Genomic DNA, 24,103 nt, shown 5'->3' with positions numbered 1-24,103 from the left:
ATTTTTTTATGCATCTGTGACAACAGCAGTACTTAAGGATTCATTAATTATGTTAAGCACTGCAGGACACAAATTTCTGAAAACAGGGCACCCGAAAAACTTGCCGCACTCGCATTATAACTAAAGGAGAGGAAGGTTGTTGTTATACCAAGGAGCAGAGCGAGTATACTTGATTTCACGGACCTAGCGAAGAGCGCAATAGCCAGTGCATTATTTAGCTGTGAGATATCATCATCCATCATACAATTCAGTAAGAGATGAGACAACAACAGTTGCAAATACTGTCTGATCAGTTGATTTCCACATTTAAAAAAGCGCTTACAGCAGCAAACTATGGGATCCAGAATTTATTTGTGACATGGCCTTCTTCACAGATATGACTGTGCATCTGAATTATCTGAACACAAGGTCAGTCTCAGACTGTTTCAGACCTCTATGCACATATGAACGCTTTGCAACGTAAACTTAACCTTTTTCACAGTGGATTTGAGATGAGATGAGCAAAGATGTTCCCAAATGCAAGATGTGTTTCGCCAAGTACAGAAAAGAAATTGAAAGTCTACTAGAGCAGTTCAGAATTCACTTCCAGGTCTTTCACATCATCCAGCCTTGCATATGTTAGGGTATTGTAAAAGTTGTTGTTCTATCCAGCCCACCAGGGGGACTCAAGGAGTACTGAATGCACAAGTTACACACGAGTAAGTGTGTTCCTGATATAAACAAGCTGAATACAGTGTTGTTCCATGCAGCTCTTCAAAAAACCTCAAGAGTGATTTAATGCCTCTTGTCAATGCATACTAGAAAGCATAGACCTCTTCGCGGACCCTCTAAATGCAGCTGTCAGTGCGGAGCCTGAAGAGATGACGCTACAACACTGGTCACACCGGTTGTAAGTTTGTAGCTAGAACTCTACAAACTTATATTGCGAGCCTTCGATCCCTCCATTACTATTACTCCAAGTTTAGAGGCGAGTATTATTGCTAGTTTTAATTTAACACGTATGCAGTGCAGTTGGCCTTCAGTCTAGATTACTGCCATATGTGCAGTGGAATGACAAATCCCTTTCCTAGTTGCAACCAATCTCCTCCTTGTTTTCCTGAATTATAAAGTGGTAATTTGTGGTTCTCTTAAAGCATTATGGAACAAGAAAAAGCAAATGTCTGTGTTGTACAGGATACAGCTTCTGTCAGGTCAGGATTTGTATAAAGGTTTAAAGCAGTTCGCAGGCCTCTTATCAACACACAAAAGAGGAAGCGAGACTAAGGGTTTTAGTGAAGATGATCTTATAGAGTCCCATCAAACTCAATAAATTAATTTCAAGAAAAAAGAATCACGGTTAGGGCTGGCCGATATATCGCATGACATTGTTATGCGCATCTCGTCAGTAAAGCCGGTTCCTTGATTAGTAGTAAATCGCCATCACCTGCTTTCAGATGAAGCGGCATTTACTACACAGAGCCGTAGTTCACTGACAAGCTGAGCCATATCGCATTAATTATCGCGGACGTATCGCCCAGCCCTACTGCCTCTTTGGCTGCTCTGAGTTTGGCCATGTTCTTGACACACAAGAGAAGGGTTGCATTTTGCTTGACACCATCCACCTCGACTCTTACGGTCTTCCTTTCCAGGAGTTCCACGACATCCTGGTCCAGTCTGGATCCGATGCAAATCCTTTAATTGTACGTACGTCTGCCATTATTTCTCCACTTACTTAACTGCTGCCTGACTGTTCGAAACAGAAGGTCTTCAGGTTGACCTTTGAGGCCCAACTGCTGAGCTGCACTGTGGAGGAGGATAGTTCTGTCAGATCCATCGTCCTGGATTGCATATGCATTCATTTCCCTCTTTCCATTTCTGAGAATCACTTTGCTGATTTTAAGCTGATTTCCTCTTCCTCCTGGGTGTGATGTCCCTCAGCGTCTCTCATTGGCGTATGAAGGTCACGTGATCACACTGTGATGAGGCTGTCAGAGATTCACAAGTTTGGTTTTCTCACCCACAAAAGAGGAAACTGTATTTTTGACCATGTTTAGAGACATGATCATTCAAGAAGAACAAGGCCACTGACTGAATAAAAATCTTAGTAGTTTTAATCAATTCTGCTTTATCTGCGTGTTTTAAGTTCTTTATTTAACTTCCAGATTACTATTAATAAATCAGTAAATTGGAGGTTTGTCAAATGCACATTTGCCGATGCTGGAGATGAAATGTGTTTTTGTCGTCACTGCCACTGCAATTCCTTCCAGTGTTTTACAATCCCGGATCCAGCAGTTTCCAAACCAGGATAGTTGGTCACCATTCCCTATATGTAGCCTTGTGTTTGCTGTGTTCATTGTCAGATCGTTCTGGTGTTCATGTCTTGCCGTCTTGCTTTCATCAGCACTTCTCTAGTCTACTATTCCTCCTCGTATCTGGATTACTTACTGCCTGACTGTGTCTGTATTGCGTCAAGATCAATGATACTTCCTCTGCTCGATCTGCACTAGTTGAGGTGTCATAAGCTCATATTAAAATATAAGGTGTTAATCACATGTCATTCAGAGTGTGAAAACAACAATACTGGTTTCATCCTGATCATTTGTAGTGCTGTCACTGGTCACGGGTGTTGGTGAAACGGGTAAGAGCATGATTTTATAACTGTTCTGTTAAATATCTTAAGTGAGAGGGATTAGTTGGGGCTAGTTGTCACAGGGCTGTCTCCGTAACTATATGGTTTAAAATCAAAAGTCCAATTGCACAAATTTGTTTTCTCAAGAAGTGATTTGTTGGCGAAAAACAAATTGATAAAAAAATCATTTTTAATATTTTACATAACAGATATCTATATAATGAAGATAGATTATAAGGATTTATACCCAAGACTTATATATTTAAAAAAAGTCTTAGGCTATATATTGGATTTTAAAAATAAAGCACCCTACTCACCGGGACGAATATCGGCGGGTGTTATTCGCCAGCATTTTTCAACGCTTTTTTTGTGTTGACACCCAAGCGATTTTCGCTGACGATGAGCCGAGTGAACATGCAAATTCATTCCCTGACATTAGATGGCGCTTAATGTAAAACAGAAATACCCCGGTACACATACCACTCCATAACAGTTCTCTTTTATCAAGATTTTTGTAGTCGCTGTCGCGTTTGTCATATAGTTCTTTATGTTCCGACACCAACGAGACCAGCAGCTCTACATTCATCTTGCCTTGCATCTTCCTCGTCTTATTTCTTCCCGGCAGTGTAGACGCTACTTGGCGTATATCTTCTTCGCTGTTATGTATGTGTGCTTGGCAAGATCGTTTTGTGTTTGAGCGCCCCCAAGTTGTGTTTTACTGTAACTTCACAAGCTCCAGACACGTGAGCAAAAGCGGCAATCTCATTGGTCGTATAGTTTTTGACACGGCGCGTCAAACCAAAAAAACGAGCCCGAGGCGTTTTTTAAAAAATGACGCTTTTACGTGTTTTTCACGTCGGTGTGCACACTCACATTGGCGCCCTTTGTTTAGTCACGAGGCGTTAAACGTCTGCGAATATCGCAGGTCTTAATCCTGCAAATTCACCAGAGTGACAACAAGCTCCAGAGTATGTTGTGTAAACATTAGCAATGCACTGATACAAAAGTCAACTAAGGTGCTTTATAATAGTTTCTCAGTATGAAATGTGGAATATCAAATTTAATTTACTCTTTAATGCAAGTCAGCTTTAAGTCAGCTGTCTAAACATTGTAATAGTCAGGGGTTTTGTTAGTCTTTGATCTTCCAACTAAGAGTTGAACTGTGTGTGTGAATGTTACATAGTCTTAGTTCTCGTGACCATTTGTGTTTATACCATTTGGGGAAGTCACTGAAATGCCTGTAAGAAAACCATGTAAAGTTAAGTTAGTCAGACTGTTTGGAAGAACTGCAGAAACGTCCTCAATAAAGAATAACTTCTTGAACGTGATCCCAAACGTCTCCTGGTTTTGCTGAAAAAGTTTACAACAGAAATTAAAGGCCATCGTTCTGGCAGGGTCCTACTGTCTATGATGGGCTGTCAGTCAAAACGGGGAAGTGAAAGACGTTGGACAGTTACAAACTCATGCAGTGCAAAAATGACTGTTGCTGTCATGTTCTTTGATAAATAAAGTAGTATATGTTGTTATGTTTCAAGCTGACATTAAAGTTGAAAATAAGCCACTGTAAATTTGTTGCAGATGTTGCTATGGTGACGTCAGTCAGAATGGCTCCTCCTCTTGCTCTGATCTTTCTGCTCATGATTCACGGTGAGTCTCTGCAACCCTTGCTCAGGAATTTTTGCATTCTGCAGTTTTTCTGCACAAACTTCTGCTAATTTGTTCAGGATTAACTTTTTTTAGGGGTTTGTAGTCAGAAAGAGGGTGTGATTTACAGTCCTTCACACATCTGTGCAGTAAATGACTCAACAGTGATAATGAGATGCACTTATACATACCCTACTGGACGTCAGATCATGAAAGTGTTCTGGACCAAAACACTGGAAAAAGTTAATGGAGAGCATCCAGATCTGTCTAATGACCCTGAATACAGTCAGAGGCTTCAGTATCTGGGAGATAAACAGCAGAACTGCACCGTCAGACTGAGTCATGTGACACTGAAGGATTCACACATGTACTATTTCAGATTCCTCACTGATAAATCTAATGTGAAATGGATTGGTGCTCCAGGAGTGACTCTTACTGTCACAGGTAAGTTTGATGAGGTTTATCTCTTCTTCTGTGCATTATGTTGAATAATAATCAGTGTATGACAGCAGCACTAGATATAATGTGTGTGTTGTGTTCAGATCTTCAGGTGGAGTCTCCTGAGAGAGTGACAGAGGGAGATTCAGTCACTCTGAGATGTAAAAGCAGCTGCGCTCTGACTGACAGAGCAACATTCATCTGGTCCAGAAACTCACAGCCATTAACTGAGAGAAGAGACAGAAACAATGAACTCCTGCTGCAGTCAGTCAGAAGAGAGGATTCAGGCAGATATAGCTGTGCTGTAGACGGACACACTCACATCTCTCCTGAGGTTCAGCTCAATGTCATGTGTGAGTACAGATTCATTTGTATCTTTTAAAATTTGAAGATTGTGTCTGAATGAATTTATTCAAGGTTTTAATTTTTGTCCCTTTTAGACCCTCCAAAGAACGTCTCAGTGTTGATAAGTCCATCTGGTGTAATAGTGGAGGGAGATTCAGTGACTCTGAACTGCATCAGTGACTCAAACCCTCCTGCAGAAATCAGCTGGATTAAAGGAGGAACGATTGTAGGATCTGGAAGAATCTACAACATCTCAAAGATCAGCTCTGATGACAGTAAAGCATACAAGTGCAAGTCCATCAATGAACATGGAGAGAAATACTCTGATGCTGTGACTTTAAACGTCATGTGTGAGTTTATTATAAAATATAAGATGCTAATTCTCTGTTTTGATTAATTTGGTTCATATTTGTCATTTTAAAAATGTGTAAGAGGTCTTAAATAATTTGGTGATTGTTATTAGACCCACCCAGGAACGCCTCAGTGTTGATGAGTGGATCTGGTGTAATAGTGGAGGGAGATTCAGTGACTCTGAACTGCATCAGTGACTCAAACCCTCCTGCTCTGAACTTCAGCTGGTTTAAGGAGAATGAAACCTCAGCTGTTGGATCTGGACAGAGTTTCAGTGCACTACAGAGTGGACGCTTCTACTGTCAGGCTCACAATCAACATGGATCTCAGAGATCAGACGCTGTAACTGTCACTGTTAAAGGTAGAGCGGCTCATATACTTACATTACTCTTTCTAAAGTGAAGCAAATTATTATTATTTTTTTGATGTTTTATACATTTGTGCTATTAGGAAGTCTGGTGATATACATATCCATAGGAGTTATTTGTGGAGCTGCAGTGATCATCATGATGCTGATTTGGTAAAACGTGTGTCTGTGGTCTTGTGTGTGTGAATGAGTCAGAAGGTTGTGAATTCATGCTAACAATTAATCAACAATAGCTTAATTGTCAATTATTTAGTTATTTAATCTGTAAAAAAAAAAAACGTATCAATGGTTGAATAAGCAAGGTCTTCATTAGAGGTAAACATGAAGCGAGCCTGCAGTAGTTACGTTTTCTAAATGTATTAATGTATTCAAGCCATTAAATGGGTTAGGTAGGCTAGGCGTTTATTTCAAAACATATTTAACCAGGGATCAAAAAACTCTTCAAACAAGTGATTTTACTGAACATAAGATGTTTCTAATGTGTTTCACTGTGTGCTCCTATTCTATGATGCATATTAAATAAAGACCCATCAATCTGAGCCACAAACCAATCTTAGCATGCTCCTGCTGTAAAACAGTGTCTAATTGGTCTCTACTAGGCTTGCTGTGATTGTCGGTGTTACCGTTGTTTAGCCGCAACAGTCACATCACTTGCCCATAGCAGCACCGCCCCCCCACGTCATTTTGATGTTTTATAGTAAAAATCATTTAGTTCAGTTAGAGAACAGACACTACAATTAAAAACTGAACGTGTCTTCTCAATGCAGCGTGAGCCGAACGAGAATCTCAGCACAGATCAGCAGCAGGAGTCATTTATCACGAGAGTGAGGAGCTGACTGACAAGACGATGGCGGAAGATTTGGTTTCAAAGCGAAATGTAAAAGCACCTATTTGGCAATATTTAGGATTTAAAGGAACACGCCGACTTTTTGGGACTTTAGCTTATTCACCGTATCCCCCAGCGTTAGATAAGTCCATGCATCCCCTTCTCATCTCCGTGTGTGCCCTAACTCTGCCTGACCACCGCTAGCCTAGCTTAGCACAAAGACTGGAGGTAAACGGCTCCAGCTAGCATACTAATTCCAATAAGTGACAAAATAACGCCAACATTTTCCTATTTACATGTTGTGATTTGTATAGTCACAGTGTGTACGAATAACAAGGTCACGTTAATATCACGAGGGTGTGGGACGTTGGAGTTTTTCCCTCTTTTGCTCCTCGCTTTTAAATAGTTAATTATTATCCTTAATGAAAAACGCAACTAATCCTTTGCAGGTTCCCTATTAGCATTAGGTTTAAAGGAAATTTGGGAAGCACTGCTACTTGGGCCTCAACTCCGCCCAAGTAGCAGTGCTTCGCCTTCTGAGAATATAGTTCCCAGTATGTATACGGTTAGAGGATGGTTGTGTCTCATGGTGTTGTAACACGTCGATTAACTGGTGGAAAAAGTGTTCTCACAGTCACATTCCTAGTCTTTACACATCATCTGTGTCCACTATACCCACCCACTACACCCAAGATCCAGTTTCCATTAGCCGAACTTTCAAATGCGTTGGAAAACACTGCGTCATGATCGTGACTCGATCGGATCCCGGAAGTCCTATAGCTTTAGCCAAGCTGCATGTCAATCAATGTAACTCTGTGATCTACGCATTGTCTTATGTTGTGTTTGAGTTGTTAGAGATCACATGCTCTAAATATAGATGTGTGATCTACTATGGTTTACTAATGTTTCATGAAGTTACAAACCAAAACGTGGCCCAAAAGAATCCCGTGTATTCTGTTTACATGTGCATCTGCTGTGCTTTTTCATACAAATACTTTTGGACTCTAACTTAAACAAATATGCTTGTTGTATTCTGCTATCTGTCTTTCAAGGATAAAATTTTCATGTAAAGCAATTATTTTTTGTTAAGTGATAGTCATATTCCCTATATTCATTGTAAAGCCAAGCTTAAAGCCAAGCCAAGTTTTAGGTGCCTGCAAACGCAAACTTTTGAAAACGGGTTGAAAACAACAAAAACACGAATTTGTGAAGACAATACTGATACGTATTACATGTTTAGTCTACAGTGTTTCATCGCCATCTAATGGCCTGGCAGCAGAATACAGCGTTTTTAGTCGTTTTCGCGGATCCGTGTGAATGGGGACCGTTTTGACAATGGTGCTGTCTGTACGTGGAAAACTCAAAGGAAAAACTTCTCCATTTTAAGTATATCGTTGTCGTGTAAACATACCCATAGTAGCACCCCCAGCTTCGGAATTAAGAGGTCAACGATTAATCGATTAAATGATCATTGCTTTAAAGCTACAATATGTAATTTGTTTTCGCCACTAGGGGTCGCTAACCTCTTACAATAACAAAGGCGTTGGTTGATGACGCAGTGATAAGCGGAATAATGGGACTTGCTGTCATGCTGATAGATCTAATAATGTTTATGGATGAGTGAATGCATTCATGTTTTTAACATGACTGTGGTATGAAGCAGGGCTCGATTTCTAATGAGAGACAGATATCAGCTCCACACGCGAGTCCTGTGGATAAAAAGGAATAAGGACTTTTAATTATATCGAACTAACTTACCCGCAAGTGCAGAATTACTACTCACACAGGTCAGTTTATTTGATGAATTAAACTTGTGAGGTAATGCAGCGCTGTTTCACTTGGTCTAACGTTACACTATCATACTAAACAGCATTTGAGTGTGTTGAAAATTATAATATTATTCTATCTGTCAGTTTGTTTGCTAAATGAGACTAGCAGTGAGCTAGATCAACATTAGAATAACATACTAATCATATTCTAACATTTCATCATGTTGGGCTATATAACATTGATTAGTTTTATGTACATTTGCTCACCTGTCTAATAAAGTACGTGCAAGTGCGGTGTCTCTGTCAAGTCGAAGTTCGTCGCGGACGTGGAGCTCTCGGGATCTTGTAAACGCCACGCTGATATTGATCCTCGTTTTAGTTCTCCTTTTGTCCCAAAGTCTGCTTGCCATAGTTCATAATATTTGAACGAAACAACAAAAGTGTGAGCATTGCCCACATCTGTCGCCATGGCTACTATGGCAGTACAAGCGGAAACCAGGGATAACGCGGATATTACGTCATTGACAGACGACAAGTGAACAGGGACGGGCACTTTATAAAATTGTGAATTTCTCCGAATTTACAAATTCTTGGACACATTTAGGATAATGGAAGTACACAATTTAAATGTATAACACTGTAAAAAAGCTTTATGTTGTTGAACATAAGAGAACATTAACATATAATAAATAAAAATAACTAAATAGAACCTGTGCTTTTTGCTCCAATTGGCACAGAATGTACGTAGTACTTACTGTGTTTACGGGAATACTCGACTTAGCATTTTGAAATTGTAGTATGACCCTCGGGATGCCCCGTACCTGGGGCCGTAGAAATGTATCTCTGTGTTGTCATGGGAACAGTTCAGTAAATATGCCAGCAGGCTAAAGATATGCCGTTGTCTGTGTTCATCTATAGTACAAATTACCACATGGTGTCAGAAGTGTTTAATGTTAAAAACCAACTCAGCTTTCGACGTGACAGTATAGTCGACAGTTTAATTAACTTTTCAGGGAAAATCACCGCTATTTGGAGGTAAATCAACGCGCCAGCTTAAGTAAGATGTCCAGAGAAGAGAGAGAACGCGCGGGACCACCCTCTGCAGCTTACGCCGTTGGAGATGCATTTCGCATTAGCCCTCCAGAGAAGTTTGACTGCAGAGACATCCAAAATTGGCCCAAATGGATTAGACGATTCGAAAGGTACAGAGTAGCGTCGGGTTTGGATAAAAAGGATGAGGCATTCCAGGTGAACACATTGATATATTCCATGGGAGATGAAGCAGAGGATATCTTACATGCGTCGGCGATACAAGAAGAGGACAAGGTAATCTACGAGAAAGTAAAAGACTGTTTCGATAAACATTTCATTGGAGAACACAACGTCATTTTCGAGAGGGCCAGGTTTAACATGCGGAAACAAGAGCCGGGGGAAACGGCTGAGTGCTTTGTTACTGCAGTTCACAAATTGGCGGAATATTGCAAGTTCGGGACTCTCAAAGATGAACTGATACGTGATCGCATAGTAGTGGGCATAAGAGACATCAGACTTTCCGAAAAGCTACAGTTAGATTCAAATCTGACTCTGTCTAAAGCTACGAACTTAGTAAGACAAAGTGAAACTGTAAAACAGCAGCAAGTGGTGCTGCGCGGCGCGGGAAATCACGCACACAGCGCGCCCAGTGATGAAGTGCACGCGCTTTCGCCTGCTCGAAGGAAAGAGTGGAATTCCGAACGAAGAGCAAAACATAATGCTACTGGAACATCAGGGATGTGCCATAAATGTGGGAGAGTGCCATTTCATAGTTGGAAAGATTGCCCGGCCAAGGAGGCTGAATGCAGGAAATGTCACAGAAGAGGACACTTTGCTGCTGTCTGCAAATCCAAGCAGCCTGTGCATGAGATGGCAGATGAGGAGGAGCAACTCTACCAGGACAGCCTTTTCCTGGGTGAGGTGAAGGCAGACTGTGCTGGTTGGTACTCAGACATCAAAATTAATGGGGAAGTTGTTTCTTTTAAATTAGACACAGGAGCAGCAGTGACCGCGATACCCACACAATTATATAAGTATAGTAGAGATGGTCCTCTACTTCACACCTCAAAAAGACTGTATGGTCCAAATAACAAGATACTGCCTGTGGTGGGACAGATACAGAGTAGACTAGAAAGTAAAGACAAAAAGGCCACTCAGTCTGTATTTGTCATTGATAACCTAGCCAGGCCACTGCTGGGCTTACCAGCACTTACAGAACTGCACCTCATTGAGCGATTGGATGCAGTTGAAGAACAGGGAGAGAAAGCAGATTCAGGGGAGGTCTTCAAAAAGAGGTTTCCAAAGGTGTGCAGTGGATTAGGGAGACTTGAAGGTGATTACCAAATCCGCCTGAATGAGAACGCCATCCCTTATGCTCTGACCACCCCTCGCCGCGTACCAATCCCCTTAACTGACAAAGTCAAGGAAGAGCTGGAAAGAATGGAGGAGATGGGGGTCATCTCAAAGATAGAGAAACCCACTGATTGGTGTGCAGGAATAGTAGTGGTCCCAAAACCCAATGGTAAGATAAGAATCTGCGTTGACCTGACCAAACTCAATGAGGGAGTGTAAAAACAATGGGTAATACATTAATATTAATATTAATATTAATATTAATATTAGCTCAAATGATCTAAAGGTTTTTTATAATAATTAATCATGAATATGATTAATATTTTGTATGTTACAGTTACATTAATTTATCGCAGCTGAACTAGATTGATATATGAACGATTACCATAACGGGTTATGGTTCGTCATTAATACATCAATTGTTCTTATTTCAGCTCGAAGTTATGGGATAACTTTAATGGAATTAATTTAGTTATCAAACAATCTGTTTGTCCAGCGAACAGATTGTACGTAAGATTAAATTAACTCTCAAGGAAAATTATCCTTCTTACAAACACGAGAAAGAGTATCTTTTCCAGGCCTTGAAAAGACACTCTCGGTGTTTGTAGACTAAATTAGGTTACTTAAATCGTAGTCTACCAAGATAAAGCATATAGCTAAGATCGAACATTTCAGGGACTAAGTAACATGGGCAATTAAATCAGAGTCAGTCAAGGGCATATGGAATTTAATAATTGGACCAATACATCGAACTAAGGAATATATCAAACTACACAATACACACGGATTATATGTCTATGTACATATAATACAGTTAAACAATACAAGATAACGAATAACAGTGGGAGAGAATCAAATGATCAGAGTTAGAAAAAGATAGAATGCCAGAAAAGGGTTAAGAGAGAGTGGATGAGAGAGAGAGAAGGATGGGGGACGAGATCGGAAGTGAAAGCAAAAATCTGCGATCAGAGATCGCAGTTGGCTATGGCAAAATCACAGACAGTAACCCTTAAGACACAACAAAGAAATCACATCATAAGTTCAATTCAATAATCGATACTTGCATGGCATATGGTTCTCTTTGTATGAGGTATGTAGGACCGCAGGGTTCTGCGTGTCTTTAAAAGCAGCGCGAGTCGTCTGAGGGGAGGCGTGCGCGTGCTGTCTTCCGGCGCGCGTGCGAGCGCGGGAGCTTCAAATAGTCTCTTTCTTTGTGGTGAAGTTGCCGGGAATGATTCAGGCTAAGTTCATTCAGCTCGTGAATGAACAGAGGCGAAGAGGAAAAACGAAACTAGACTATAGAAAAACATAAAAGAAATAAATAAAAAGAAAAGAGAAGCAGGCCGAAGCCGGTCCGGACTTGGGTTTTTGAGGAGGAAGAAGAGAGAGAGGAGTTTCTGAGTCGGTCTTTTATGGACAATATGGGTTGACGCCTCTGTTCGCGCGAACAACCAATGAACGTCCAAAGGTCTGAAGCGGGAAAAATGTCTTTGTCTCTGGGGCCACGCCCACTCGGATGAGTCATGAGGAGATGAGCTTTGAGCTGTTCGGCTCCCGAAATATGAAAAAGTGTAAAATAATGCACATTACTTCATTCTGCTATCGAAATTCGACTCTGTTAGATTGAGAGAATTTCAACGATATCACACACGTCATATGAAGATTAAGAAAATCAAGTTACATAAGATATGCATATTTACAAGCATTTTAAAGTTCGTTACATGTCTAGAAATAAGATTTACCCAAAATGTGTTGTACCCTATAGGGTACAAATGGATATGAAGCTTGAGGAACTAAACACGGTACACACCTGATTTGTCTAACCTTATTACCAAAGTTTACCAGAATACACAAACTACACCACGTAAAAGAAAAATTATGAGATGGGAAATTACATCCATGTTTACATTTCTTCGGTGGTTATGCATATAGAAAATTTAGGATTTAAGTAGAAAATGTAGGATTTAAGTAGGAGTAAAGATTACCACGTTAATTCTGCTCCACTCCTAAAAACCCAGTTGACATTCCATTAGGCAATAAAACAGCAAAGTGGGGGGAAGGCAATTGCCAGAGAATATTGTTGAACATTCTCTAACTAAAACACTATTGATTAAAGAATACATTTCAAAACCACACCTCTATTATAAAGCAAACCTAAACAGACAGGCATAATGGCATTGTACTTATATGAAAATTATATTTCTAAGTTCTAATACCAAGGTGTGTGTGTGTGTGTTTCGTTATCTCTTTTGTGGGTCCTTTTGAAGCTCCCCACAGGGAATAAGGAATGTTGTTTCCAGGATTCTGGAGTATCTCTGATGTGAAATTAGTGTCGTAAAAGTCAATTGGTCACCGACTAGCTGGAGCCAAAGCCTGATTTGCACTCACGAGTTCAAAGTGCACCAGCTTTTGTATTCAGGAAGAAATGTTTTTAGCAACACAGAGTATTTGAATTTGTTAATTCAAACCAACGACGAATGATTCGATAGCCAATGTTGTTACAGGAGTGTGCAGAGAAAGACACATATTACCCTCAGTGGACCAATCATTAGCCCAGCTGAATGGTACACTGGTGTTCACAAAGCTGGATGCTCGTTGTGGGTTTTGGCAGATACCCTTAGCACAGGAGAGCAGGGAGCTCACAACATTTATCACCCCCTTTGGCCGATTTTGTTTTAATGTTCTGCTTTTTGGAATTAACTCAGGGCCAGAACACTTCCAGAGACGCATGTCCCAGCTCTTAGAAGGGCTAAGTGGAGTAATATGCCATGCAGATGATATCCTCATATGTGGAGAGAATAGGGCCCAACACGACGAACGGCTCACAGCTGTTTTGACACGTCTCCAGGAGGCGGGTCTAACACTAAATGAAAAGTGCACCTTTGCACAGCCTGAAGTCCTGTTTGTGGGGCACAAAATCAGGGCAGGAGCTATTGAACCTGACCCCGGGAAAATCAGAGCCATCACAGATATGCCCATCCCACAGAATACAGCAGATGTTAGGCGTTTTTTGGGGATGGTCACATACATAGCAAAGTTTATCCCTCAGTTTGCAGACACCACCAAACCACTCAGAGATTTGCTGTCAAAGAACAATGAGTGGTCTTGGGGCCACATGCAACAGACATCATTTGAAAACCTCAAAAAGGAGCTGGCATCACAGAGAGTGTTGGCTCAGTACAGACCACAAGCCAAAACAAAAGTGTCTGCAGACGCATCATCCTTTGGCCTGGGGGCTGTCCTTATGCAGAGACAGGATAACATGGAGTGGCGCCCAATCGCTTACATCTCTCGAAGCCTTTCTGAAACAGAGCAACGTTATGCCCAGGTTGAAAAGGAGGCGTTGGCCATCACCTGGGCATGTGAAAGGTTGAGTTCATACCTCATAGGCCTACCATTCACGATAGAGACAGACCATAAACCACTACTGGCCTTGTTGGGGACAAAAGCGTTGGATGACTTACCTCCCAGAGTTCAGCGATTCCGTCTCAGACTGCTGAGGTTCACGTACAAGATAATTTACGTGCCAGGGAAGGCTCTCATCACAGCAGACACACTCTCCAGGGCCCCGGTGAGACGGCCACTGACCGAAGAAGAGGCACAACTGGAAGGGGAAGTGCAGGTCTTCATTAATATGATACGTGAAAACTTACCTGCATCCCAGTCTAAACTTCAACAGATAGCTGAGCACCAACAGAGGGATTCTATCTGTAGCCAGCTGATGTCACAGTGCAAGAGAGGGTGGCCACGGCAGGAAGAGCTGTCCCAGCAACTGAAACCCTATTGGGTCCACCACAGTGAGCTACACATGAATGGTGACCTTCTGATGAAAGGGCAACGGATTGTTATACCAGAGACATTACAGAAGGAAATGCTGTGCAGACTACACGAGGGACATATGGGGACAACCAAATGCAGGCTGAGGGCCCAGCAGTCAGTGTGGTGGCTGGGACTGGGTGCTCAAATCACAAGAATGGTGGCCCAGTGTGAGGTGTGTGCTAAAAACCAACCATTTCACCCAGAACCAATGATACCCTCAGAGCTGCCACAGCGGCCCTGGCAGAAAGTAGGAGCGGATATGTTTTATTGGGAAAATGACTCTTACTTATTGTTAGTGGACTACTATTCTCGATACATTGAAGTAATTAAAACCCCAATAACCACATCAGCAGGAGTTATCAATGGCTTTAAATCCATTTTTGCTAGACATGGGGTTCCTGAAGTACTAATAACTGATAATGGCCCTCAGTTTTCTTCAGGCACTTTCTCCTCATTTGCCATGGACTATGATTTCAGACATGTGACCAGCAGCCCATATTTTGCACAGAGCAATGGAGAGGCAGAGAGGGCGGTGAAGACTGTCAAGGGGCTATTGAAGAAAAATGCTGACCCATACAGGGCTCTGTTGGCCTACAGGGTCACACCGCTGCATCACGGACCATCGCCAGCAGAACTCCTGATGGGCAGGAGACTGCGCTCACCATTGCCAGTCTCACCTGTTCAACTCAAACCTCAATGGCCAAACAGGAAGGCCTTTGCAGACAAGGACAAACAACTGAAACACACACAGACAGTTGACTTTAATCACAGACACAAAGCTACGGTGAGACCGGAGCTAAAAGCAGGTCAGCGAGTCTGGATCACAAATACAAAAGAATCGGCCACAGTGATTAGAAAAGCAGACACGCCCCGCTCATATGTAGTGGAAACGGACTCAGAAGAGGTGAGGAGAAACAAAGCACACCTCAGACCCCTCCCAGAGATACAAGCCCCACCACCAGCCGTGGAGGACATGGAACAGGCAGCAGGGCCAGAAGAAGGGCAAGGGGAGGGGGGGAGGATACAGAGAGTCCACCCAAGGAGAGAGGTGAAAGCCCCAGGGTGGCTTAAAGACTTTGTAACATAGTATTCAGCACCTATAATTAAGCATTATAGACAGTGCTATGTTTATGTTTATTCTGTCTGATATCTTTGGTCCAGGTTTAACTTTCCAACAGACTAGGTGACCTACGGTTAAGGCAGTTCTGCCAGTGTGAACATTTATTTAAGGTTTTATCACTACTTTGGGAGAAGGGGAGATGTAGTATGACCCTCGGGATGCCCCGTACCTGGGGCCGTAGAAATGTATCTCTGTGTTGTCATGGGAACAGTTCAGTAAATATGCCAGCAGGCTAAAGATATGCCGTTGTCTGTGTTCATCTATAGTACAAATTACCACAGAAATATTTCTGTTTATTTGGCCGTTTAGACACGCAACCGGAGACAAAGACTGCTTGTCCGTGTTGCGCTCGGAGCGCGTGCACAATATCCTGTCAGTAGAATTCAGTTCTCTTTCGCGACTTATCGCGCTTTTAATATTTCTTTTGAATATAAAGCACATTCTGCTCTTTTCTTTCTCCTTCATTCATGATTTGTTATTAATAACTTTAAACAGAATCTTCAACTGAAATCTGCGCAGATTATCAAAAATACGACACATTTATAGGCCGGTCATAAACCGGTCTCTGCGCAAAAGTTTAAGTAAAAGGACAGCAAAGCACCCGTTTCAATAAAAGGCAGTCCCTCCAGAAAAACGCAGAGTTTTTTTGTGATCGTTGCGGGCAAAAATCCTTGATTATGCGGCACGTTTTCTTAAAAAATGCGATGGAATATGCAGGATATTTATGCAATTTTATGCGATGAAATTGCGGGAACTTGCAAAAATTGCGGGATCTTGCAAAAGCTGCGGTTTGATGAAAGAGAAAAAAAAGTGATTGCCCCAACAAATATATTAAAAAAGACCTATATTTTTGTGAATTGGTGAATATTCAGGTGAATATTGTTTCGTGGTCACGAATTAATAATACCTCAGCAGGTTATACTAATTTGTTCCCTCGTTTTACTATATTGTGGCCATGTAATTCGTTAAATCAAAATGAGGGAGGGAATTAGTTCAACGTGTCCACGATTTATTAAAACGAGGGAACAAATAAGTCGTCATAACAACTAATTATTTAGATCAGTGGACACAAGGCGCATTAAAAGAACAAGCAGATTTAGTAGTTTGTTCATATAAAGTGTTTGATTAGCAAGTACATGTTCAGGAAATGCATAATACAAATTGTATGGGTTAATGTAACGGAAACGGACTGTTTTATCGTTGTTTTGCCTCGGAGAATACAACACAGGCATAGCGACAATTTTGCATATAAATTACTATTTATAAGGCTTGAATTACAACCTGAAACTGCGCATGCGCGGGGTAAAACTGCTGGGGTGAAACTGCTGGGGTAAAACTGTGGCTCTGCGGTTCTGCAGACAGATATTATTGGAGATATTATTGGTTTCATCGGCATCGCGGGTTTTGCAGCTTTTCAATGATGTCGCGTAATTACGTCACTTCATAACGTTCCCATCGCAACAGGGGAAATGCATGGGGAAATGGCTGCGCTTGTGTGAAGTAAACGCAACATTTTTCAACTTTCTGCTAAGATATATGTGACTTTTTGCAACTAAAATGCAGGGATTATGAAATCATGCAAGCCCACATATTTTTACGCGCGGAAATCTGCAATTTATGCGGCGAAAGTGCGGCGTATTTGAAAAAATGCGTCCCTTGCATAAATATGCGGACTTCGGCTGATTATGCATTGAATCATGCGATCGCATAATCGCGTTTTTCTGGAGGGACTGAAAAGGATATATTAAAGTTTATATAGCCAACATTTACATTTTCGCTGTTGTTCTAAAATGGTTTTCGTCATTAAGTTACCTTAAACAAGCTGCAGCTGCTTGAATCCAGGTTACAATTTACCACAGAAACGTAAGTGGTTAGTGGATTGCTGGGGTGACTCATGAGTTGTGACACTCGCGAACAGCACTGAACACGCACTTTTGCCGGTACAACTTCATACACTTTTTATTAACTTTGGTAGGCTGTACAACAAGGGAATTGTAATTGGCTGCTTTTTCTGCAGAGAGCCGATCTCTGTTGATGTGTCTTCATTTTTTAATTGCTTGTTGGTTAAAGCTACACTGTGTAACTTTTTTAGTTGATTCTTAGCAAAAAACACTTAGTTCTTTCAAAAATATATGTGCTCATTAATGTATATTTACTTCTTTCAAGTAATAAAGTATTCTCTTAAGTTTATAATCTGCCACTGAATGTACATACGGGTGAGGGGTTCGAATGCCGGTCGCCATGTTGCCCCTCCATCTTGAAACTACATTAGCCAAAGAGGGACATGCCTGTAAATTCAAGCTTCGCCTTTTGTGTTTTTCACTCAGTGACACCGTGACGAATGCGAGGGGGAGATTACTCGCGAGCTCGCGAGTGCCGGCAGATTTGAAAGATAGTGCGGTGTGTGTGTGTGTGTGTGTGTGTGTGTGTGTGTGTACTCACATTTGAAAGAGAGAATTAAAACGTCAACGCGACAGACAAATCAGCAAGACCATAGTCAATATTGGAGTAGCTTTTCCCAGATGGAAAGAGCTCATGAGGAGAAAAGATTTTAAAACGGACGCCGAGGTTGCCTGCTTTCTTCTCGACAGGTAATTCAGCCTGTTGTAATTCATTTGTGTAAATTCGAAGTTTTATAGTTGCTTGTCTAACCATAGCATGGTTGTGCATAACGCCAGAACGACCTCTAGTATAACTTCATCCTCGCGTCAATGGTGAAAAAGTATTGTTTACCTTGTAACATAAATCTGTGCTGCGACGGATCACAGGTAATGAATAGTTTTAAAGGCGCAATTTTTTAAGTTATATTAAAAAAAGGACACTGTAAATTTTAGTTATTTTTAATTGCTTTTACTTTGTACACAATGTAACGTTAGCCTAATCTGATTATGCTGGGATAGCCGATTCCAAGGGTGACGTTTACCTCCTGACATCTGTCCTGTAGTTTTATTCATTTTAGACGTATTGTTTATTATTGTCATGGACGAAGTCGATAACTGGAAGCCATGTTAATCTTGGAATAATACGGCCACCGTAGGAGTTAAAACGCCCTCGGAATTGAGAGGAACGGAAACTAATATTCACTGGGTAGTCATATACAATTTCACTGCTAGATGGGGGTAAAAATCACGCAGTGTAGCTTTAAGGGTGAGAGACCTTGCGCTTGCGAGCCACATGATTTTTGCCAAAGAGCCAGATGTGCCTCTCGAGCCATAGGTTCCGTTCCCAACCACTAGTGTACACGAATCAATAGATATAACTTACGTGACCTTTCACGAACTGCCGTGAGACTGGGCTGGTCTGACAGGGTGGGGGTCGTGGCATCACGATGGTGGCTATCGTGATGTCGGTCAGCCATCACAACCCTATATTTTGTTATTGTGTGAGTGTGACCAATAACGCGTGAATACAGCATGATCTGAATGCAGGGAAATACACGGAAGTGAATCGCCATCTTTAAGAAATGAGATCGCATTTATGTTTGAATCGAGATCGTGATTTTTTTTCGATTAATCGTGCAGCCCTATATTGTACCTTTAGACAACAATCAATTATGGGAACATAATTTATTATAAAACATATCTAACATGAGCCACGGCAAACTTTCCAAATTATTGAATAAGGAAATCTGAAGTTCACATCATTACTGCAGCAAATCCTGAAGATACACCACATTTCATCACATTCAAAACAGCCCATCCTATAGATACATCTCTTTACTCATAGCTGTGTATTAAACATCAAATAAATTATGATTGGTTGTAATTGTGTCAAATCACTGTCTTTAAAGGGGAATCAGGAGGATGAAAAAGAGAAATGACACACAGGAATCTCAGGTATAATTATCAGAATAATTATCAGAAGTTTATTAATCAGGGAAATGAATTGGTATCTAAATGATTGAAAGTCTGAATGTAGCAGTGACTTTTTCTCGTGAGTTGTTTATAGACGTTATTTATTTTGTCTTTATTCTGTTTTTTCTTTAATGGCAAAGATGAATCATTCCAGACCACGTCATGACAGACGTAACGCTTATGATGTTGAATTGAGTGATCTTGTGTATGAGAATGTAATGGTAAGTGTTTCCTACAGAAGACTAAACTCTCTTCACCTTTAGCCAAAAGGAATTAAACACTCAAACACTCAATGTCAATCAGTGTTAATTCGTTCAGTCGTTTTTTTATTTAATATTGAAAGCAGAAAAATGAGAAAAGAGTTCCTTTTTCATTTTATAATTTTTTCCAAAAAAACGAAAAACAAGAATTCATTGTATTATTTTGTATTTTAATATCTCTGTTCTCCTGTAGTTAGATAGTAAGTCTGAATGACAGTTCATGCGTGAACGTTAGGCCTATTATATAGGCTAGTCAATGCATTATTCTTTCCTTTTTGTATTAGTGTTTAAAATATTTAATTTACAATTAACTATGTTATTTTTTTAAACTTACTGGGCGAGAGGGAGACCATGCTAACAGCCGTCATTTACCCTGCCATACCAAGCTGATGCAAAGCGTAGGTGAATTTATATCTGAAGAAAGCCCAGTCTAGGCTCTTCCTCGGTACTTTTTTGATGAAAAAAAGATGAAATGTAGTTGCAATAAAACGAGATAAGAATCCGCACATCAGCAGCAGCAGCGGAGGACTCTTATTCTGCAGTGCAGAACTGAGGAAGAACTGATGACGGATCAGTTTGATCTTCGGCTGACAAATCAGAGGAAAGGGGCGTTTCATTCCCGCACACGTGTAGAAATCGAATATTCAAGCTGTTTATAATTCATTTTTCTACCTCAGAACGAAAAATCAAGCTGAATTCTTGTTTTTCGTCCTTTTGGAAAAAACTAAAAAGCTTTTCTCATTTTTCTACTTTCAATATTAAATCAAAAAACGACTGAACGAATGATACATGGATTAATGTCACTGTGAAAATGTCTATATATGGGAATATAAATAACACACTCCTGTTTTTACTTTGTCTTCATTCATAAAGGCTACTCAACTTGATGATTGTAAACCCGAACTGGACTCGTCTCTGTATGGAAATCTTCCAGTAAGTAAGAATACCCACTAGATAGAGGCAAAACCCAATCTATTAGCCTTTCCTATTGACACATGTTGTTGATGCTTTTATTTAAATATTTCAGTATTAAAGTTTTTACTTTCTTTCTTTCTTATTCAGACTAACAAGAAGAGGCTGTAGTGTTTTGAACACAGTAAATATTACAGCCTTAATGCATCTCTTTGTGGGAGGAGCCCTGAATGATTGACAGGAGTGTCATGACGTATAACTGAAGTATATTAAGGATAATTTTATAGATGGATGCCTTGGCGAAAATGGAAGAAAAAGGTTAATGAATTGATGCAAAGTTTGTAATCACTGAAGTGTGTATTTACTTTATGCTTTTTTATCACGTATGAAGCTTACTTCATTTAGAATGTTTTCAATCTTAATCATCAGTATTGTTGTTTATGTTTCAAATGAAAGGCAGAAAAAAATAGGCTCTTGTACAAAGTACATGTCTTCCACACTTTTCTGTCATTCAATACAGCAGATTAACAGCATAATAAATATTAAAGTGCATTACATGCTAGAGAAAAAAAATATCTAGTCAGATTCAGCAAACTCTGAATCAACATGCACCAATGCTATATTTTCTTAATGTCATAATCATTTCTTTAGTAGTATTTATTACTTCAATGAACTCATTGTATCTGCATTAAATGCTCTACATTGTTTAAATAAATAACACAAATTAAGCTAACTGTGGTTTTGTATAGGCTACATTTCTGAAATACATAACATAGACAGTTAGGGGAAAGTGGGATGAGTTGTGCCAGGTTTTACTCAGTGACTTTAAAGTGAGGCCATGGCAGTAATGCCTTCAACTTAAGGATGTACATATATTTCAGGATGTGGTGCATCCCTGAGAACAATAACTTTGGATCTGAAATAAATTGTTTCAGAAATATAGCTCTTGGGAAAAAAGTGGTCTCATGGCACAACTTGCCCCTGGTGCGGGGGAAGTTGTGCCTTTAGGGGAATACATTGGGGGTAAATTGTGCCAGTGCTTTCTGAAGTAAAACAGAACATTTTAATGTTATGAACTGTAATGCTATATGAAAGCAAGATAAATTCAATACAAAATTACTCATTTAAGGTTTATTTAGATATTGTCACCCTGGAATACCATAGCATGCGTTTTTCCTACTATGGTCAATTGCATAGGGATTTTGTATTGAACATAACTCTGGATCACAGTGTCATAGAGACAAGGGGCGGGCTCATTTTACTCAGACGACCAATCAGTCTCTCAGGATCATTGTGAAGCTATCAAGCTACGCCCTAGCAACCATTTAGAGCACCATAGCAACACAATATATATGATATTTGTGAATCATTTCAGGCAAAAAGGCTTTGGCAATAGATGCCTGTTGGCATAGCGCTGTCTGTCAGTTATGTAACATATAAGAATAAAGTGACTAGGCTAATTTCTAAACATCCTATTGTGACATAGGCCACTTATAAACAGAATAAAACTTCTCTTTAATAACATAGTGCAAACTCAAAACTGAAATCAGTGTTAGCTAAATTAAACTAATAGCAGGCAGGCCTAAGTCAAACAATGATGAGGCATGCCCATCTCCTCACTTCTCAAGATTATCCCCTGTGAGTATGTAGGTCTCTAGGTGGTCTGGATCTGGCACAACTTAACCCAGGCCCTTTGGCACAAATCACCCCAGACCCACAAGTTTGAATAACTAGCATGATCCAGCAGTTAAGAGCTAACATCATGCTAACTGTATAGACTCATTTTTTAGACTACTAAAGCAGTAAAACATGTGTGAAATGTTTTCAAACTTGTCTATAATTGTTCAGACACTACAATCAAAAAACCTTAATCATAGAAATTTTACTTTGAAAGGGAAAAAACATTTTTTTGCACTAAAATGTGCTTAACTCTCATGCCATGTGTCTCTCTTCTTTGGAGGACGAGTAAAAGTGTTTGCTTTTCAAAATTATGTGGTCACATGACCAATTTCTTCTATGGTTTTCCAGAAACAAGGGTGGAACTACTTCCCCCCCTGGCACAAATCACCCCACTCTCCCCTACGTGATAACAGAACACTCTAAATTGTAATATGGACTCATCCACTTTCTGTGAAGCTGCTTGAAATTCTGTGAAGCTGCTTTCCACCGCTCGCGCTCCACTTCGGGTTTTCAATCTCCCGCTCGGATCGAGACTGCAGCCCACCAGAGAAAACACGGGGGCGAAATTACTTTAAAAACACTCTTCCTACAAATACGAGTTGATTATTATCATATTTGCGGCGTTCGCGGGAGGAGGAAGAGGAGCACAGCTATGCAGGACGTATTATGAACGGTCAGTCATACAGTGTTGTTAATGTGCAATGGTCGTTATTCAGAAATATTATGGGTGAATATTACATTTTGCCAATCACAATCAAGTAAGGTATTCCAGCGACCCCTGTCATGATAAAAGACAAGATGCTGAGCTGGCCATTTTTGAAATTGAATACAAAACTTTTCAATAAGTACTTAAAAGTCTAACTGAAATCAAAATTGAGCCTATTTTATATATCTATATTACTAGTCTTGTGGTGAACAATTAATCCATGCAAGTTAATACACAGAAAAAAATTGTTTGCCATCGTAATCTTTAATCAAAGTCTGAAAAGTTACTTCCAGTCTGGAATGGCTGATGATGTAGGTTTGACGGCTTGGTTTGGGAAACGCTTAACCACTCCCCTCAAACCGTTAGTCTGCTATGAGCGAGAGATGGAGAGGAGGAGCGCTAGAGTTAAACCCTGCCCTCTGTTCAATATTCCGGGAATACACTGGGAAATACGTCACAACACTGGAGAAAAGTCGTTTGCAACATCTGGTTCACGCGGACTTTAAAATCCACAACATACTTGACACTTCAATAATTTAGAAGACAAACTCTATCCAGATTCTAGAGATTTTACTTTATTCTGTAAATAAATTGCCCAATAAAAATGAAAATTGCAAGAACAGCTAACTAGTGGTATATCATTTACCATGATAATTGACCGTTCTCAAAGACCCGCCCCCCTTAGTTACTGTCGCTATGTCCGACAAGCTACGCCGTTCTCACGCCACACCATGTTCTCACGCAGTGAAAAATACATCGCGGAGCAAAGAGGAGACTGACAGCACGCTGACACACAGGACAGACCAGGTTACTTTTCGGTTACGTTTGATATTAAACATATTAAACAAAGTCTCACCTTTCAAATTTGGTCATTTTTTAAAAGAAATTTAAACAATAAATACCGTTTTGTGGCTCTTAAATGTGTCTGACAGATCGCTGTAGAGCATCAGTTAAAGCTGCTCGTGAACCGATCATCTCTTCCTTCTAGTTCATTTATAGCCTCAAATAAACATGAACAA

The 24,103-nt window shown here is 40.4% G+C and overlaps 1 protein-coding gene across 4 annotated transcripts; it reads left to right on the top strand.

Annotated features, from left to right (window-relative positions):
• Nucleotides 1-661: 661 nt before the first annotated feature.
• LOC308688268 (B-cell receptor CD22-like) lies at nt 662-21,429 on the top strand. Of its 4 annotated transcripts, none has more exons than XM_081361229.1 (11): nt 662-967; nt 4,187-4,255; nt 4,459-4,696; nt 4,795-5,043; nt 5,131-5,385; nt 5,499-5,747; nt 5,837-5,906; nt 19,463-19,508; nt 19,667-19,747; nt 20,660-20,719; nt 20,849-21,429. In XM_081361229.1, the coding sequence occupies exons 3-11, from the start codon at nt 4,462-4,464 to the stop codon at nt 20,867-20,869; spliced, it is 1,266 nt and encodes a 421-aa protein (XP_081217355.1). In that variant the 5' UTR covers nt 662-967; nt 4,187-4,255; nt 4,459-4,461; the 3' UTR covers nt 20,870-21,429. The 4 variants fall into 4 exon arrangements, with proteins under 4 accessions (XP_081217355.1, XP_081217352.1, XP_081217353.1 ...); XM_081361226.1 differs by having other exon boundaries at nt 4,349-4,696; XM_081361227.1 differs by having other exon boundaries at nt 693-889; nt 4,349-4,696.
• The last annotated feature ends 2,674 nt before the right edge of the window (nt 21,430-24,103 follow it).

This window comes from Scardinius erythrophthalmus (genome assembly GCF_964197995.2).
Source record: "Scardinius erythrophthalmus genome assembly, chromosome: 3".
Lineage (NCBI taxonomy): Eukaryota > Metazoa > Chordata > Actinopteri > Cypriniformes > Leuciscidae > Scardinius > Scardinius erythrophthalmus.
This window is presented reverse-complemented; position numbering and strand designations above follow the sequence as displayed.

What these genes read in the sequence shown, in the direction of transcription:
- LOC308688268 (XM_081361226.1), top strand. Translation starts at nt 4,195, where the DNA reads ATGGTGACGTCAGTCAGAATGGCTCCTCCTCTTGCTCTGATCTTTCTG. An exon ending in CTTTCTGCTCATGATTCACG is followed by an intron (nt 4,256 to 4,348) that starts GTGAGTCTCTGC and finishes AACTTTTTTTAG; the next exon opens with GGGTTTGTAGTCAGAAAGAG. An exon ending in TGTAACTGTCACTGTTAAAG is followed by an intron (nt 5,748 to 5,836) that starts GTAGAGCGGCTC and finishes TTGTGCTATTAG; the next exon opens with GAAGTCTGGTGATATACATA.